The sequence below is a fragment of the Phascolarctos cinereus genome, unplaced genomic scaffold (assembly GCF_003287225.1).
Source record: "Phascolarctos cinereus isolate Bilbo 61053 unplaced genomic scaffold, phaCin_HiC Scaffold_1;HRSCAF=81, whole genome shotgun sequence".
NCBI lineage: Eukaryota > Metazoa > Chordata > Mammalia > Diprotodontia > Phascolarctidae > Phascolarctos > Phascolarctos cinereus.
In genome coordinates, this window is record NW_027555514.1 from 124,881,793 (window position 1) to 124,899,349 (window position 17,557).

Below are 17,557 nucleotides of genomic sequence, written 5' to 3' on the forward strand. Positions count from 1 at the left end.
CATAGATGTTAGGACAAGATCCTCTACTCCAAAGTTTCAAGATTCCATAGAATCATTATCTTAGAAGATCTCCCAGAAGTCTTTCAGTCTTAGGCTGTTTCTGTAGGATAGTTCTGTTAATTTTCAGAGGCTAACTGGCTTTATATGTGGTATGATTTCAGTCAGCATGGAGTATACTTACCTTAAAATATCAGTCCTACCTCCTGTCATCAGACACCTATAGTGTTATTGTGTTGATTTCTGAAAGTCTTTTGTTTCTCTGTTTCCTCATTGCCCACTCATTACTCAACCCTTTGCAATCTGACTTTTGTTGCTATTCTTCTACTGAATCTATCCCTCCCCCCTCAAGGTTATCAATGATCTCCTTTATGGAAGAATCAAGAATCTTCAGTCCTCTTCCTCCCTGACCTCTATGTCATTTGAAACTGTTGACTTTCTCTTTTCCTCCTTGGCTTTTATGACCGTGTACTACTGAAGTTTTCCTATCATTTTTCTGACTGTGTTTTCTCTTTCTTCCTTTTCTGACTTTTTGTTTATCTTTTGCTCCTCAATCATTGGTATTCTTCAAGATTCTTTCCTTCAGTCATCTTTCTCAACCACTCTATATGAAAGTGATATATCTGGTTCTCAGATTTCTTGTGAGCCTTTGTTTTGACCATTTCTGTGCCTTTGTCACCTTCTCCTTGTATGATGGATATTTGTGTACTATCTCCCTTCTCCATTTTATCCTAGAATTTTTGAGAACTTGAATTGTGCTTTCTCTATCATCTCTATCTTTATATCTCTATTATCTCTGTTTCTATCATTATATGTGTGTCACTGTGCAGAGTAGGTTCTTAATACATGACTGTTAAATTCCATTAACTGAATTCTCAAGTCTACCAAAATGCAAATAAACACTCCTGGCAACGGTCTTGCTAAGCCCTTACCAACTAACAATTTATGTCAGTTAAGTCCCTAGGGGGAATTAGTACCTGGGGGTAGGCGATCTTAGGGGAAGGAAATAAGCCACTGACAAAGGAATTATGATGATATCAAGAATTTTAACTTCTCAATTTTACTTAAGGAAAATTCACATCTACTAGGCTGGTTGAAAAGTGAAAAGTTGGCCATAGGATTTGAAACAGGAAACCTGTACCCTAGATTACTAATATAAACCCTCTTAATTTTGTAAATGAAAATATTGAGACCAAAGAAATTAAATGATTTTCCATGGTGACAGGTGGTGTAAATATCAGAGCTGGGACTCAAACCCCAATCTTCTACTATCAAAATTATCAAAATTGATTTCTTTTTCCATCAGACCACATAACCTTCCTAAAATTACTAGCTCTGATTTTTTTTTTTCTGAATCAACCAGACTTTGAGCACTTAGCACGGTTCCTGGAACATAGTAGGCACTTATTAAATGTTTATTGGATTAGATTATTTTCCTGCATTAATGAGTTATTTTGGCATAACGTTGTTCATCCTTTGTTTTCGAGGAAGACCATCATGATGTTGGGGTAAAATAGTGGATGGTAGGTGATGACTTGACTTGTGTGTGAATTGGATTTAAATGAGGCAGAGTTGTACAAAGTCCTTAGCCTCACTCTCTCTTCCAAAGTCATCAAAGTCCAGTGGCAGGACAAAAGTCAAGATGCCTGGTGATGGCCCAGGATGCAGTGAATGACCTTGGCATCTTCAATGTCTGACCAAGCTCTAAGTGCTGCTCAGTGCCTGCTTCAGTGCCATTGTGGCTGTTGGAATACATCGTTCTCATACATCCATTCTGCCAGGGGAAGTCTTCACATGCTTGGGGTAGATGTCCACCAATTCACTGACAGGTTTGGGGCCTATTGGATATCCTCAACCTTTTTTAGCCTGTCTGCCTAGATGGTTTCACTCGGGGGCGGTTGCTGCACATGCTACAGCTTCTTGGAGATATTGGTGAGAATTGGGTGACAGGAGGACACCAAAGGTGGATGAGAAGCCCTGAAAAATGTGTGTGGGGTGTTTAGGGAGGACTAGCACCTTTGGTGTGAGGGCATAATGTAGACATAGCCTAGAATGATGGATATTTAGACTTAAAGGTCTTTGCTGAAAAGAAATCGATCAAGTTCCTTGGTAACATTCTATTCTCTCTCTGCTGTTCTTCTCCTCAACTATCATATTCAGATTATTGGTCACAGAGTATTTACTAGTCATACTAGTTATTAGGTTATTACATTTACTTTTACTAAAAAATTTCTCTAGCAGTCATGATATGCAAAATTCATTGCATTAAGAGTATGTTGTGTTGAAACGCAGAACCTGATAGATATTTTAAATTTACCAATCTTCATTTCTAGGTGTAAGAAGCAGATCTTTTTCAATACAGTTGTCTTCTAGAGCATTTGATTTATTTATTTATTTTTGCATACTCAACTTTTTTTTTTAACAAAAAGGACACTGAAAATAGCCCTGTGTATTTTACAACAAAGGAGCTAATGTTTCTTGCTTTTCTGTATTGATTTCCATTTGTTGCAGATAATAGAGTTTAGAGAAGTAGAGATTATTTTAGGGATAGTCCCAGTTGACAAATATCCAGGCTCTTAGTATTTTCTTTTCTTACAGTATTTGACCAGGCAGCTTTTATTTATATTTAAGGAGGAATTTCTAAAACCCAGAAAAATGGGTAGCTGAGATCTAAGTCCTATGATAATTTTTGTAGGTTTTGTGTACCTTTAAGCAAAGAACAAGTTTAGACATTCAGCTTAGTTGGACTATGGCAAGTTTGTTTTATCACATGGAAAACCTTGTTATTTGCCCAGTCTTGAGTATTTATCAAGAATTGAGGCTTGTGTAAAGTGATTCATCATCAGCTTGAAGGAGAATTCTCTTTCACAGATGAACAATGATATCTCTCCTCATCCTCATTTATTGATGAGAAGCAGTGTTGATGAAGTGCGAAGGAGGCCCTTTGACTAAACTGAATAAAGCTTATATATCTTAAAAATAGCAACATCGATTTTGTGGATAAAGATGTTCCATTCATTAAAGAAGTCTTTTTGGAAAGTGGTAAACTTATTCCATTGATCAAAACAGCTTTGGAATTCATCTTTGGTATCATCTTCAAAGTCTGTTGAGCCACATAAGAAAATCTGGCTTCTTTCTTTGTAGTTAACATCTGTTTTTGACCCCAAATGATATTACTCACATTAATCACCCTTATTTCATTCACCAGACTTGGCTTTGTATATGTTTTGCCTGGCTACAAAATGTTTTGAGTAATGGAAACATCCCTGTAATAAGCAGATAGTTTTCCAAGGTGACTACTACGATAGGAAAACAACAGCTCGTTTCGCTGCAGAGATATAATAACAGAACAACTGGAGATTTTCCCCCGCGCACTAAAATTTAGAAGGTATTGATAGTATTTTCACTCCCTCAGCAACTGAGTATCTACAAAACTAGATAACTGAGTGTATCACCTAGTTAGTATGAATAATTCGAATAACAAGTCATCTTCACCCTGCTCCAACCCCCACGGGAATGGCCTCCCTAGCAGTGCCTTCATGATGTCCTAGAGTCTTTGTTCATGGGGAACAATGTCTCAGAGTTTGTTTTCTTTCCACTAACAGAGGCTTGTGTCTCTCTTCACTTTCTTCCATTGAATTTTTCTTAACAAAAACTCATTTGAGGGTACTGATAGACTGATAAGATCACAGAATCATAGATCCAGAGCTGGAAGGGATCTTAGAGGTAATCCAGTGCTATCTCCTAATTTTATAGTTGAGGAAATCCAGGAAGTTGGTGACAAGGTCACGTGGATAGTAAGCATCAGAGGTGAAATTTTGGCCTAGTTCCTCTGAGTCAAGAATCAGTGCTCTTTCCACTGTACCACATGTCATGCTGTTTAACCTGGCAACTTTTTGTGAAATTTACTCCGGTTGTCAAAATTGCTAGGTATGGTTCTGTTTTTATATGTAAATTGAAGTATATTTCTTTATAAAGAATTTGATGCTCACAACTTGTGTATTCTCTGTGACCCATTACAAATAAGATGATTATCTTGATACTGAATGTTAAATGGAGTAATCAACCCTGTTCATAGCCTATAGCAACTAGGAACCATGGAGAAATCATTTTTCTTTTAATCAATAAAAAGAAACATTTTTTAAAAGATTAAAAGGGAAATAATTACATTACAAATATATTAATGCTTTCTATAGGGTTTTCCCACTGAGATATATTTATTGCACATCCTTTTCTGTTCTGTTTTACAAAAGAATCTATGTATGTTTACCTCTAGTTCCCTGCTTGTTCTCATAAATGAGCTTAGGGTTTCCTAGGCATACTAACGCAAGGTGAGGGGAAGAGAGATTTAGGTCTTACAACCTTACTCCTGTGCAGGAAAGAGCATGGAAAGAAATTTAATATTTCATTTGTAAACCATGAAAAGTGAAAAAATGATACAAATTGATGTTAGATCAATAACTTTAAGGTGATGATAACATTTCTGTTTATTGCCTTTCTGACAGGTGAGAAGACTGACACAGTTTTTTAAGTGGATCTTTCATATTTCCTCTCCCAGACTACTTCAGCACTGCCAGGTTTCCAGAAGTAGCCCATTAATTCAGGGGCAGGAGAGAATTAAATTGTGGATCATCTTATTCTTATCCCATAGAGTTAGTTTTTCAGTTATTGACTCATGTAGTTTGCAAGCAATACATAAGGATTGTTATCTTTATGTAAAATATAGTTCTCTAAGCTGTGTAGCCTCCCTCCTGTCTGCATTAGTCATGGCACAATGTCTTGGGCATCTTTCCTGTAGACTATTAATATCGTTCAAGGAAGGGAAAATGGGTTCAAGTAATAATGCTATAAAGCAAAGAAGAATTATTCATTGTTGATGGGAGCTAAGAAGTATCTGCATTTAGCACCAAGTTAGACCTTGACAAATACAAGGAGATTGCCTTTCTGAGGGTACAAAGCAAATCATTAGCCTTTTCATTTTGATAGAACATGATCAAGAGCTATTTTTGGATTCAGTATATGGCATATTTGGAACATTAGATCACTAACAAAGTATATTTAAGACCTTTGCACAAAACTGGAGACAGTGATAACAGAATCCTGGAGTAAGAAGAGAGCTTCTAAATTATCCAACAGAAGTGACTATCTGATCATGAATCCTTTTTACAACTTCTCTGATAAGTGGTCATCCAGATACTCTTTGAATATCTCCAGTTGTGGGAATTCACTACCTTACAAAGCAAGAAATATGTTCTATTTTTTTTGTACATTTATAACTTGTAGGAAGTTCTTTATACTTAGATGCATTTTGCCTCCTTGTAACTTCTACCTGCTAGTCCTGGTTCTTTTCTCTCGAGTCAAGCAGAATGTCTTATATTTTATCTTATATTCCGTACATAATTATTCATGCTCTTTGATGGATTGTAGGTTACTTGAAGGGAGGAAATGTTTCTTTTCTAATCTTTGCATCCTTCTTGCCTACTACAGTGCCAGGGTACATAGTAGGTACTTAATAAATGCTTGTTTATTGATGGATTGATTTCATCTTTCATGTCACAGACCTCTCGATATTTTAGGAATGTGATTATGCCCTTCCTATATGTTCTTTTCCAGGCTAAAACTGTTGTAGTTCCTTCAAATGAGCATCATATGACATAACTCTTAGTCCCCTCATATATGCAGGGAGGGGAACTTGTATTTGCATACCTTTTGTGCCCTCCGTTTATCAGCTCGCTGATTTTGGTGATAGATTCGACTGAAGTTGGAGACGATCACAGGAACAGGCAGAGCAATGACTAAGACACCACTTAGGGAACAGATGGAACCAAAAATCTTTCCAGCAATGGTCTTTGGTACCATGTCACCGTACCTAAGAAAGAAAGAAAGAAAGAAAGAAAAACATGGGTATGTGATTTTAAAAATCCAATACAAAGTTGTCTTTGAAATTTCAGAAGAAATAATGGTTAAAATTTGTTTACTATTGTTAGCCCAATATCTTTTCCATAGGTATAGAATTTTAGAATTAAAAGGAACCTTAGCATTTTAGACAAGTTTCTTCTGTGTTCCACTCCCCAATTTGATTCCATAGCATCAGAGCTATGAAGGGCCTTAAAAACATAAGCTACTCCAGCTTCCTTATTTTAGTGAGTCACTCAAGGTCAGAGAGCAACTTAGTGGCAGAGATGGCACAAGAAAACTAGTCTCCAGAATTCCAGACCAATGCTTTCTGTGTTGTGTCAGGTTTCTGCTGATCTATTACCAGCTCATGGCTTCATTATAGACCATTTCTGATTTTAATTAATAGCCATAAAGTATGCAGATATGAATATCAACATTTATATTCCAACCATGCAAAAACTTACTTTAAACTTTAGAGATATCTGTGGTTGGAAAATACTCTGGGGCAAAAATGGAAAGGACAGTAGTAACTCTTCAATTATTACTTTATCAAGATGATTTTTAAAAATACTGCACTTGGTATTCTGTATTTTTTCTGCTAAAAGTTACAATGTAAATCATATAAAATATTTCCATAATTGTTCTTTTTCAAATTGAGTAGGTTATAAAATTGAGACAGACTTTATAAACAAAAAGATAGTAGCCATGCTCTAGGAGACTGGCCACCAGAAAATGATATTGCATCTTATTTTCTTGGTCATAGCAAGCTAAAAGTACAAGATTGCCCTTTGTGTTTTAGAATCCACTTTTATATCCATGGTGATGGTGGTAGGATATTGTAAAAGAGCTCAGAATATGAAAAAGATCACACAAACAGGCTATTAAAATATATCCATTTAAGTCTTGGTTCTCTTAAAGTGTAAGGCAGTTTGATGGCCTATTGGAGAGATTGCTGGAGAGTTGCACTCTTGTCCCTGATACTAGCTGTGTGACCCTGGACAGATCATTTAACTTTTTGTGCCTCAGTTTCTTCATTTGTACGACGAAGAAGTTGGGCTTGATGACCTCTAGGTTCCCTTCCAGGTGTGAGTCCATTATTGCTGCAAACTGACAAATTATTAGAGGACTCAGAACTCATTCATATTGTTTTTCCATGACAATTGCTACCTAGGACAAAGAAATTCAAGTGAATGAGAAAAATGCCTCATAGGTTTTGAGTGGCAAATATGAGACCTTACTTTCCTTTTTTCTTAAAGGGAAGGGGTTGGACTATAGCACCTATAAAGGACCCTTTCAGTCCCAATATTCTCTGAGTTAGTTTGCTCATATTCCCAAAGGCATCAGGAAATACTAATTCATGAAATATTTATTCTTCTTCCAAAATAGCTCTTATTATGAACATTAGGAGTAGAATTAGAAATCGATATTTCAAAATATTTTGTGGGCAATGAAGAAGTAGCAAAATGCTTTGAAGAACTTGACATAGTCCTATAAAGTAAATGGTTTATTTATCTCGATGGCTAGTGACTTCAAGGCAGATGTCGGTATAGTGAAAAGTGACAAACTATTCTGAACATTTTGCTTAGAGATCAAGAAATTGAGCCAGCCAAAGGCTTATATATAGTCTAGTCAGAAGCTTCACAGCTGCACATCATAAAGATTTTCTTCTGGTCTAGAGCCTAAAAGTGTTGGATATGGTAAGCATCAAATAGGCATCATAAACCTGAAATTGATGTTATCTTAATAGAGAGAAAAGAAAAGCATATAGGAATCAGTCATTTGATCCATTGTGTGTATGTATATTTAGATGGATGCCAGGTTAGTTGGATCAACAAAAAGTCAAAGTAAACACCAGATTAGAAGAAAAGCTAATGATAAGACAGTAGCTCCAGTTCAACCTGGTCCTATTTTAATGGAGCTCTGATCTCATTGATGTAGGTACTTTCCCCCCTGATACTGACTAAAGAAGTGTAGTGAGATTGAGATGTAACAGCTAGCCTAAGAAATATATAAGAAAATAGATCTGGAACTGAAAGGACATCAAAGGTTATCCTTTCCAGCCCCATCATTTTATACACAAGAAGCCTGAAAGTCACACAGGTAAAAAGGGACAGAGATGGGATTCCATAGTTATTACTAGAACACAAGGAACACAAGGAACACTAGAACACAAGGAAAAGTTTCTAGTTTGTTGAGTGGATCCTCTTTGGAGCATTTATGGAATTAGGCAGAATGAGAAGGCATGAAGCATTTTGGATTTTATATTCTTGGGCTCAAAGTTCACTGCAGGTGGTGATTGCAGCCATGAAATTAAAGGATGCTTGCTCCTTGGAAGGAAAGCTATGACAGATCTGGACAGCACACTAAAAAGCATAGATATCGCTTTGCCAACAAAGGTCCCTACTTCAGAGCTGTGGTTTTTCTAGTAGCAATGTATGGCTTTGAGAGTTGAACTGTAAGGAAAGCTGAGCAGTGCAGAATTGATGCTTTAGAACTGTGGTGCTGGAGAAGACTTTTGAGAGTCCCTTGGACAGTGAGGAGATCAGATCAATAATTAAAGAAATTATTTCAGGCTTTTCACTGGAAGGTCAAATACTGAAGCTGAAGCTTAAATACTTTAGCCATATAATTTGATGTAGGGAAAGATTGAAGGCAAAAGGAAAAGGGGATAGTAGAGGATGAGATAGGTAGATAGTATCATGGAAACAATGAAAATGAACTTAGACTTCAAAAGATAGTGGATAGAAGGCCGGGACAGCTATGGTTCATGGGGTCATGGAGAGTCAGACATGACTGAACAACAAGGAGGACTTGGGACCTGCACAGCTGAGGAAATAGAAGATTTGGACTTTTCAACTGTATCTTAATACTATCCCCAGAGAATGATGACAATGTCAGGATTAGGCAAAGTAAACACCTGAGGACTCCAGAAAAAGGACTTCTAGGAGATATGTTACCCAATCAGCACATGAGCACTAAGCTTGGGCCCATTTTACCTTGGATTATACATGTACTGGTGGGAGAGTATGTCACAGATTTGGGGGAAGTGTTTTAGACCAACTTTTTCTTAATAATAATTATATATGCATGGTTAATTGATATCCATTGAGAATTATGGGGGAAAGTACTCCAGTGGGGGCTTGTGAGGTGAAGAATTGAATAATTATGCCCAACTTCTCAGGGTTACCATTAGAACCCCGAGGGGAGGATATAATAACATCTGGGAACTGACTTGCTAGTCTGAGTGTGGGTTGGACTATAAATCAGTAATCTGGACAATTTACTGTTGCCTTAATTGGACATGACACAACTCTCACTTAGTTCTGGTACACTTTCATATAGATACATACACTTAACATGTAAATAGGGCAATGTGTGGACAGGGACTAATTGTTCTCATAACACTCTTTTCCTCCTTTTATACATTATACCCTTGTTCTTTCATAATATTTCCTTCTCTTTAAAGGCAATGTTGATATTCATTTTAAATATCTCATCTGTTTACAAATTGGTAGTTGGAGATGTGAGGTCCACAGTATGATTTGAACTGGGCCTTGGACTTCCTTAGGAAAGAGCCAGCATGGTATGATTAAAGGAACACTGGATTTGGAGTCAGAGGCCTTGGGTTTAGATTTTGCCTCTGTATTATTTGTGGGAAGTCATTTACCATTTTGAGCTTTAGATTTGCTGTCTGTAAAATAAAGCAGTGGACTGCAAGTATTCCATGCTCACTTTTATCTCTAAATCTATGATATTATGATACTATGATGGCTTTGGGCAGTGGCAGTAAAAGTTAATTTGAGATCCAGCTAAGACAGTGCTTAGCACAGTGCCTGACACATAGTAGGCATTTAATAAAGGTGTGCTGATTGATTGATTGATCCAGTGACTGATGAGACAGGAGCCTGCTCAGGGGAAGGGTAGTAGGTAGGGCTACCTCATTTAGTTATGCCATGGGGAGGAGGGAGGTCCTTGCTTTTGCTCACCAAATTAAATATTCACTAGAGATCTCATCTATTTTTTTTCCTACAGAAGTAGGAAAGAAGTAAAATGTCTTTATGATGAAAAAAATATAATTTCCTTCAGCATCAAATGAAGAGATATCTTAGGATACAAAGATTTTTAACTACCAATGTTTATACATTTGACAACTTTTGAAATTTATAGGTATCACCTCCATGACTGCCTGCTTTTAAATGATGATCTTTTTCTGTCCTTGGCAAAACTGCTTATACAAGTTTGGCTCCTCACAGTCTGTTCCTTAGAGTCTGTGTTCTTAAATTTTATGCTAAGTAGCAGTATTATTAATTCCATTTTTCCTGCTGTCCTTCAGATTCTTGATCTTATGTAGTTAGTCTAATCTAAAATTCCTTAAAAAACTCCCAGAAGAAGTTATACGTTATTTTTATTTAAGTCTTGATCCATGGACCATGTAGGGTCCCTAGGGTTTAACACAAAAGAAATACTTAACTTAATAGAAAAATAAATTACCCTTTATAGAGAAAAAAAATGAAATAGAATTTTAGCCATGTATTGAGATTTTTTTTTATAAACTAGAGATGAAAATTATATATTTTTTTGGGAAAATATTTTTTCACCCATCAGCTTCATCTCTTTTATTCCCTGTCTTTCTCTTATTCTTATCATTTGTGAAATAGCAATGAAATTAAATCATTATTTCCTTGATCCTTATCCACCATGGACTCCTATTATATCTGACCTTTTCTTGTACTTTCTATTAGTTAAGTGCTAGAAAGAAGTTACAAGTGGATCATAACAATAATTTTAAATATGTGCAGTCATGCTGGGGAATATTAGACTCAAATGCTACATTTGGTATTAGGTCTTGATGATTGAGAGGCAGTGTGTCACAGTGCATAGGGATCCAGCCTTGAAGCCAGAAAGACATGGGATCAAATCTGTGGCCCGTATTGGCTTTGTGGTATTGGACAAATCACTTAACCTTTTAGTATTCTAGCCATCTCTCTACTATTACAAGTTTCAGAGAAGGTGCCATCTTGCAGGATGTAGCAGGAATTTCCTCACACAGGAGTTCTTTGTAGCAATGAAATCACAGGTCCAGTCCCAACCCCCTTGAGGAGCAGACCCCTGTGGTGCAGAGAAGAGGATCGATAATTGTTGACAAAACATGCAGCCTTTGGCCTATTCAATATTTTAACCTAGAAAATTCTTCAAAAACTTTACACAGAATCTTAAGGAACCTTCTCCCACAAATTTCTCATTGTTTCTCATAATATAATACAAAAATAACTGTAGTAAATTTCCTTAATATGATAGAAAAATAGGTAATTTGAGAAAGATATTTTTCATGGCATAAGGCTGCTTGTACGAAATAACATGGATGGACTCCATAGTAATTTAGTATTTTGAAGCTCAAAAAAATTCCAATTTTGCTTTACTGAATTTTTCATGTGTGAACTAGTTGTATTTCCATGTTGACATGATCTCAGGGCATTATTGATTTCATTGCTTCTAAGACCTTCTGATCTAACCCATTCTCCCTAGTATTAGTCCCCTTCTCTACCTGTTTCTTCTAGGACACAGTACACAATCCTCATCCTTGGTCAATCAGTAAATAAACATTTATTAAGTGTCTACTATGTGCCAGACACTGTGCAAAATTCTGGGGACACTAAAAGAGGCAGAAGATGATCCCTTCCCCCCCCCCAAGGAGCTCCCAATTTAGTGAAATTATTTGAAGTCTTTCACCATCTGGTTCCCAAGTACCTTTCCAGTCTTATTTCATATGAATCCCCTCCAAACACTTTCTGTTTCAGTCAAATTGGCCTTCTAGATATTCCCTTGGCAAATATCAAATCTCCTGGCCTATGCCTAACCCTGCAGATGGAATATACTTCTTCTTTGGGATACCTTGTAAAATCCCTTGCCACCTCCAACATGAAATTTTCCATGATCTCCCCAGTTATTAGTATTTGTAATCTCTAGAAATTACTTTATTACTTTGTATTGTGTGTGTGTGTGTTTTTTTTAAATTTTATATATGTTGTTTTCTCCCAGTAGAATGTTTCCTTGAAGGTGGGGATAGTTATATTATTATCTTTGTATCTTTAGTGACTCATACAGTACCTGCATGCAGTAGGCACTTAAAAAAATTCTTAATGAATTGAACAACCTCAAATAGTATTATCCAAACCATGATAAGAGATTACAATTTTTGACAAATCTGATTTCAGACTCTTACAGTGTGACCCTGAACAAGTCACTTAACTCTGTTTGCCTCAGTTTCCTCATCTGGAAAATGAGCTGGAGAAGGAAATGGCAAACCACTCTAGCACCTCAGACAAGAAAACCCCTAAAGGAATCATGAAGAGTCAGACGTGACTGAACAATCTATTAAACTACATGCTAAGGCAAAAATAATGATGGATCTACAGAGGACTTGTTTTCAAATCCTAGCCCTTCCAGTTACTATCCCCAAAAGTTCTATAGTCATTTAACCTTTTTGGGCCTCAGTTTCCTCATTTGATTGTAGAAAAGAACAGGTAAGGCTTATCTCTTTAGATAATACACAGCCTGCTACTTACTGAGTTTGGTTATTTTATTGTAGGCACCAAAAGAGAAAAAAGGAAACCAAGTATTTTTCAACTAGCCATAAAAATAGCCTAGATCTTGGTGCAAAAGGAAGAAAATGCTAATTTCAAAACACAGCCTGGATACTTATTTTAACTCACTTTTCCTCTTAGAATTAGCACAGCTTAAATTAGTAGGTATAAGGGAGAGCAGTGAATGGATTTCTAAACAGATGCTCTGAAACTCAGAAATAGTGTGTGCATTATATAGGGCAGGTGCTGCTATAATAAATATACTCTATTTCAATGATTACAATGGCATCTAAAACATCATTTATTTTGAGGGTGTAGGTATATTTTGTTGCAAAAAAAAGCTGTCTTTAAAAAAGTTAGATAAAGGGGACTGGAGTTTTTGTATAACACCTTGGGGAAAGGTATTAGCTGTCTGTATTTCTTTTAAAAACAAGTATTGATTCTATGTTTGAGTTCTTTTCTGCAACTAGGTCACTAGAAATTTCTGAGTGCTAGTCAGAGAGCTCCGGACGAGTTCTACTGATCAAAAAGCTGGCTTACTTTACTAACTAATAATTCTAACCCCTCAATGGTCTTGGAAACTGTGTCATCTCAGAATTTTCTGCCAGTCACTTTGGCTTTCTAGGATTATATTATCTACTTTGCTAATTTTTATATCAGCCTCTGATGGTCCATGTTCACAAACAGCCCAATTATTTTTTTCTCCTGAGAGTGCTATATCAGGGATGCCTATTTAACAGAAGTTCCATATGAGAAAGAACTTCACATGCCTCCTATAATAGATATATTTTATTTGGAAATTGGTATATGTTTTTCCTTGGAATTTTGCATTCTATTGTTGGACACACCTATGGAACCCATTATCATAACATTCTGGCTACTCTGGATTTTAATAAATTTAGTTTGAAAAACTTCTCTTTTTCCTTTCCCCTTTAGAGGTGATCAGATAGAATGTGACAACCTGCTTATCTTACAAAAATCATTGACACCCCCCCAAGATGCAAAATGAAAAAAGCAAAGAAATCAGGGCAAGAATAACTAAGAACCTTGGTCACAACTTCTACCAAATTAGGAAGGGAAGCTGACTTTTGTTTAAATATTTGGTCAATATAAATAATTTGCACAGAGACACTTCATCAAAGAAATACTCTATTTAACATTATCACTTAGTATTTTGCAGCTGCAATATCACAAAATTTCCACCAGGGGGCAGAAAAGGCTAAATTACGGCTAGCAGACACTACTGTCTGTTGAGGTGTCCTCTACAATTGAAGAGGGAGTAAAGTGTTTCCCATTAAATTGCTTTACTGATTCCTTATCTTTTATCTAGACCCACACAACATTTTAGAGGTATTTGGAGCAACTTATTCTTTCAAAAAAAATTAAATAGGGACAGAGGCAGGAAGATAACTGTATGTGGTGTGTGGGTGTGGGTGTGTACACACAAACATTTAAGGAAGAGATGCAAACAACTCAGAAGACAACTTGCTGTTAATTTTAAAATATTTTGCTGTTTATTTCTTTTAAAAAGAAATAATGTGTTGTGGAGCTTTAGAATAGTTTCATCTGAGGAATAAGAACTCTGTTGTGGGAAGAGGTAAGAAAGAGAGAGGGAAAAGGTGAGAGAGGATGAGAGAGGAAGGAGACAGGTAGACAGTAAGGGAGAGACAGAAGGAGGGAGAAAGATGGGAGGGAGAAGAGGGAGGAAGGAATAGAAAAAGGGAGGAAGGGAGATGGAGAAAGAAAGGGAGGGAAAAGAAGAGAAAAAGAAAGGAGAAAGCTGGAAGGAAACAGAGGAGAGGGAGGAATGGAGGTAGGGAGAGTAAAAGAAAGAGTGAGAGAGGGAAAGAGAATTGGAAAGGGAGAGAGAAAAGAGAGGGAGGAGGAGAGAGACAGAAAGAAAGACCAAGAAATAAAGACAGAGATAGAGACATTTTAGCAAGTATATTTAAAATATTTGTTCTTTTTTTTCAGTTGAGCCTAGCCACTTAGACAAGGATTTGTAACAATTGTAAAAGCTGAAACAGTATCCCCTCTGTATGTGTGGGGGTGGGGTTGGGGAAGGGGAGGAAGAGGCATTATGGTGCAGTAAATAGAGAGCAGGATTTGGAATCAGGCTGGCCAAGGTTCAACTTCTACCTTAGACATTTACTAGCTTAGCTGTCAATTAATCTCTCTGGTTCTCAGTTCCTCATATGTAAAATGAAGGTGGTGGACTAGATCTCCTCAGAAGTCCTTTTCAGATCTAAAACTATGTTTCTGTGATCATTCTGCTATTTCAAGTTCTGGCCAATACAGAGGCAGAAGGATGCTCTGAAAGATAATTACCACAAGAAATCTTTCATAGATTTCAAGCTGCAATGAACCTCAAAGGTCCAACCTCCCTATTTTACAGACCAGGAAGCTGAGACTTACAGAGGCTAAATATCTTATCTAGGTGGCACAACTATTAAATGGCAGAGCCACTAATTTCAAAGTTTGAGAAAAATATCCTTACCTGAAAGGTTACAGTCGCTTGCAGAATTCATTAATCCAATCTTTCAGGTTATTTTCACTTTTGCAAATGATGTCTGTCTGAGCTTACGTTTCTCAGTTAAAAAATATCTACCCTACCATTTTTTTTACTAAGTTAAAAATACTATTCTAAATAATAATAGATCACATTTATATAAAGCTATGTTTTGCAAAGTTCTGTAGAAATATTATTTGATTTGATTTTCACAACAACTCTGAGACAGGTATTATTATTATTTGCATTTTACAAATGAGGAAACTGAGATTCCCAGAATTTAAGTACTTTGCTCTTATACCACAACCCTAAGTATGCATCTGAGTGTCTGAGATAGGATGTGAACTTTTCCTGATTGAAATTCTGGAACTTGAGTCATGATAGCCTCATATATGAGATACATGTCTATTGAGATGACTGTCAAGGATGAATGAATGAACAAATGAATGAATGAGTTTATGAATCTTAATGAATACGTACCCTGTATAACTGGGTAAGACTGCAAGATTAAGGTGTTTTTTTTAAGTAAACTTTCAGCTTATTAAGCTGGCCACTGATAAGTAGTAGTGGGCTATCATTTCTATCTTTCTGATCTTCAGAATATGTCCCTCCTCTATAGGAGGCTTGGTCTTTGGACACTACAAACCAAGAACTGAATCTTTTCTTGTAGTTTCTCACCCTTACTCTTTCATCCATATTGTGCCTAATGAGCAACTCATGTTACTGTATTGCTCATTATTCCCTGCATATTTTTCTCAAAAGTTCTGAAGACATCTGAGTGCAAAAGTCACATGTCTAAATACAAAAAGAAAGATTACCAGAGGCTTTGACTTACCTGGTATTACAAAACCACTTAGAAATTATGAAGAAAAGGATACTACTATATAATTCAACTTCATCTTAATCTATAAAGTCTTATTTGGTGCTAAACAATCTCCTTTAAAATAATAATAGCTAGCATTTATGTAGTGCTTTAATGTTTGCAAAATGCTTTACAAATATTGTTTCATTTGATCCTCATGACAACTATGGGAGGCAGACTCTATTATTATCCCTATTTTATGGGTCAGGAAACCTAGACAGACAAAGGTTAAGTGACTTGCCCAGAGTCACAAAGCTGGTAGATTTTTTTTTCAGGATGAATTTGAACTCAGGTTTCTGACTACAGGTCCAGTTCTCTATCCTGTGTGCCACCTAGCTACCTTAAGAAAAATTAACTGGGCCATATTTATTTAGGGATAGTCTAGGAGAATAAATCCACTCCAATGAACAAACATAGAATTATAGAGATTCATACTATCCTTTAAAACAAAATCAAGCTACACTGATATAATTGCTACTCCTGTCCCAAAGCCCATTGGTATGGGACTCCCTACTCATTGGTGGAATAAATGCCTTGCTCTGCATGAGGGGTGGGGTGGAGGTATCAATAGTGGAGCTCTTGGCTTCTTCAATCTTCTCTGGGGACTCTTCAATCTTTAAGTGTTTAAAGTGTCAAGTTGCTTGGGGTGCTTCTGGCTTCCAGCCTGGAGAGGGAAAATGGAAGCTTGAGGGCAGGGGCTATTTTTGCATCACTTTGTATTCCCTCACTGTTTAGCAGAGTATTTGAAAAATCATGATGGATAAATGCTTATTGGTTCTTAACCAAGAAGCATAAAGGGGATAACAAAAGATAAACTAGGTCATTTTGATAACATAACTTTGAAAACTTTTACACAAAAAAGTAATGCATTTCAGACAAGTAACACAATGACTAGGGAAAAATCTTTGTAATAAATATCTTTGATAAGGGTTTGGTATCTAACATATATAGATAACTAAGAGAAATATGTAAGACCGAGGGCCATTCTTCAATAGAAAAAGTGGACAAAGGCCATGAACACTTTTCAGAAGAACTGTAAACTGTTAATCAATCATATGATAGAATGTTTCAAATCACTAATAATAAAAGAAATAATGCTGAAGTTTTATTTTACATACAGCAAATTGACAAATGAAAAAAATGGGAATAGTCAGTGTTAGAGAGGTTGTGGAGATCAGTCATTCATTGGTGGAGTAGTGAATTAGTGCAAACATTCTGGAAAACAATTTGAATTATGCAAATAAAGTGACTACAATATCTTTAACCTATGACTTAGAGATCTCATTACTAGATACATATTCCAAAGAGGTCAATTAATAAAGAGAAAGGTTTCAAATATACCAAGACAGTTATAGCAGCACTTTTTGTGGTATCAAAGAATTGGAAACTAAGTAGATTCCCATCAATTGAAGAATGGCTAAACACATTGTGGTACATCAATGAAATGGAATATTACTATGCTTTGTTTAAAGAACATGATAAACGCAGAGAAGCAATGAAAGATTTACATGAACTGAAGCAAAATGAAGTAAGCAGAGCCAAGAAAAATAACACACAATAAATGACAAAAAGTAAATGGAAAGAACAACCACAAAAAAAGAAAATGAATGTTGCCAATTACGATGAACAATTTTGGCCCCAAAGAATAGGATACCTCTTTCTACTTCATTCCTTTGTAGAACTGTGAGAAGTTCAACAAATGTGCAA

At 36.2% G+C, this 17,557-nt stretch overlaps 1 protein-coding gene across 2 annotated transcripts in view; it reads right to left on the bottom strand.

The window, feature by feature from the left end:
* Positions 1-17,557, bottom strand: part of KCND2 (potassium voltage-gated channel subfamily D member 2) — a 577,414-nt gene that overhangs the window by 24,313 nt on the left and 535,544 nt on the right. For both annotated transcript variants that reach the window (XM_020966391.2, XM_020966390.2), the window contains exon 3: positions 5,704-5,866. In XM_020966391.2, coding sequence (XP_020822050.1) covers positions 5,704-5,866 — 163 coding nt within the window. The remainder of the gene's footprint in view (positions 1-5,703; positions 5,867-17,557) is intronic.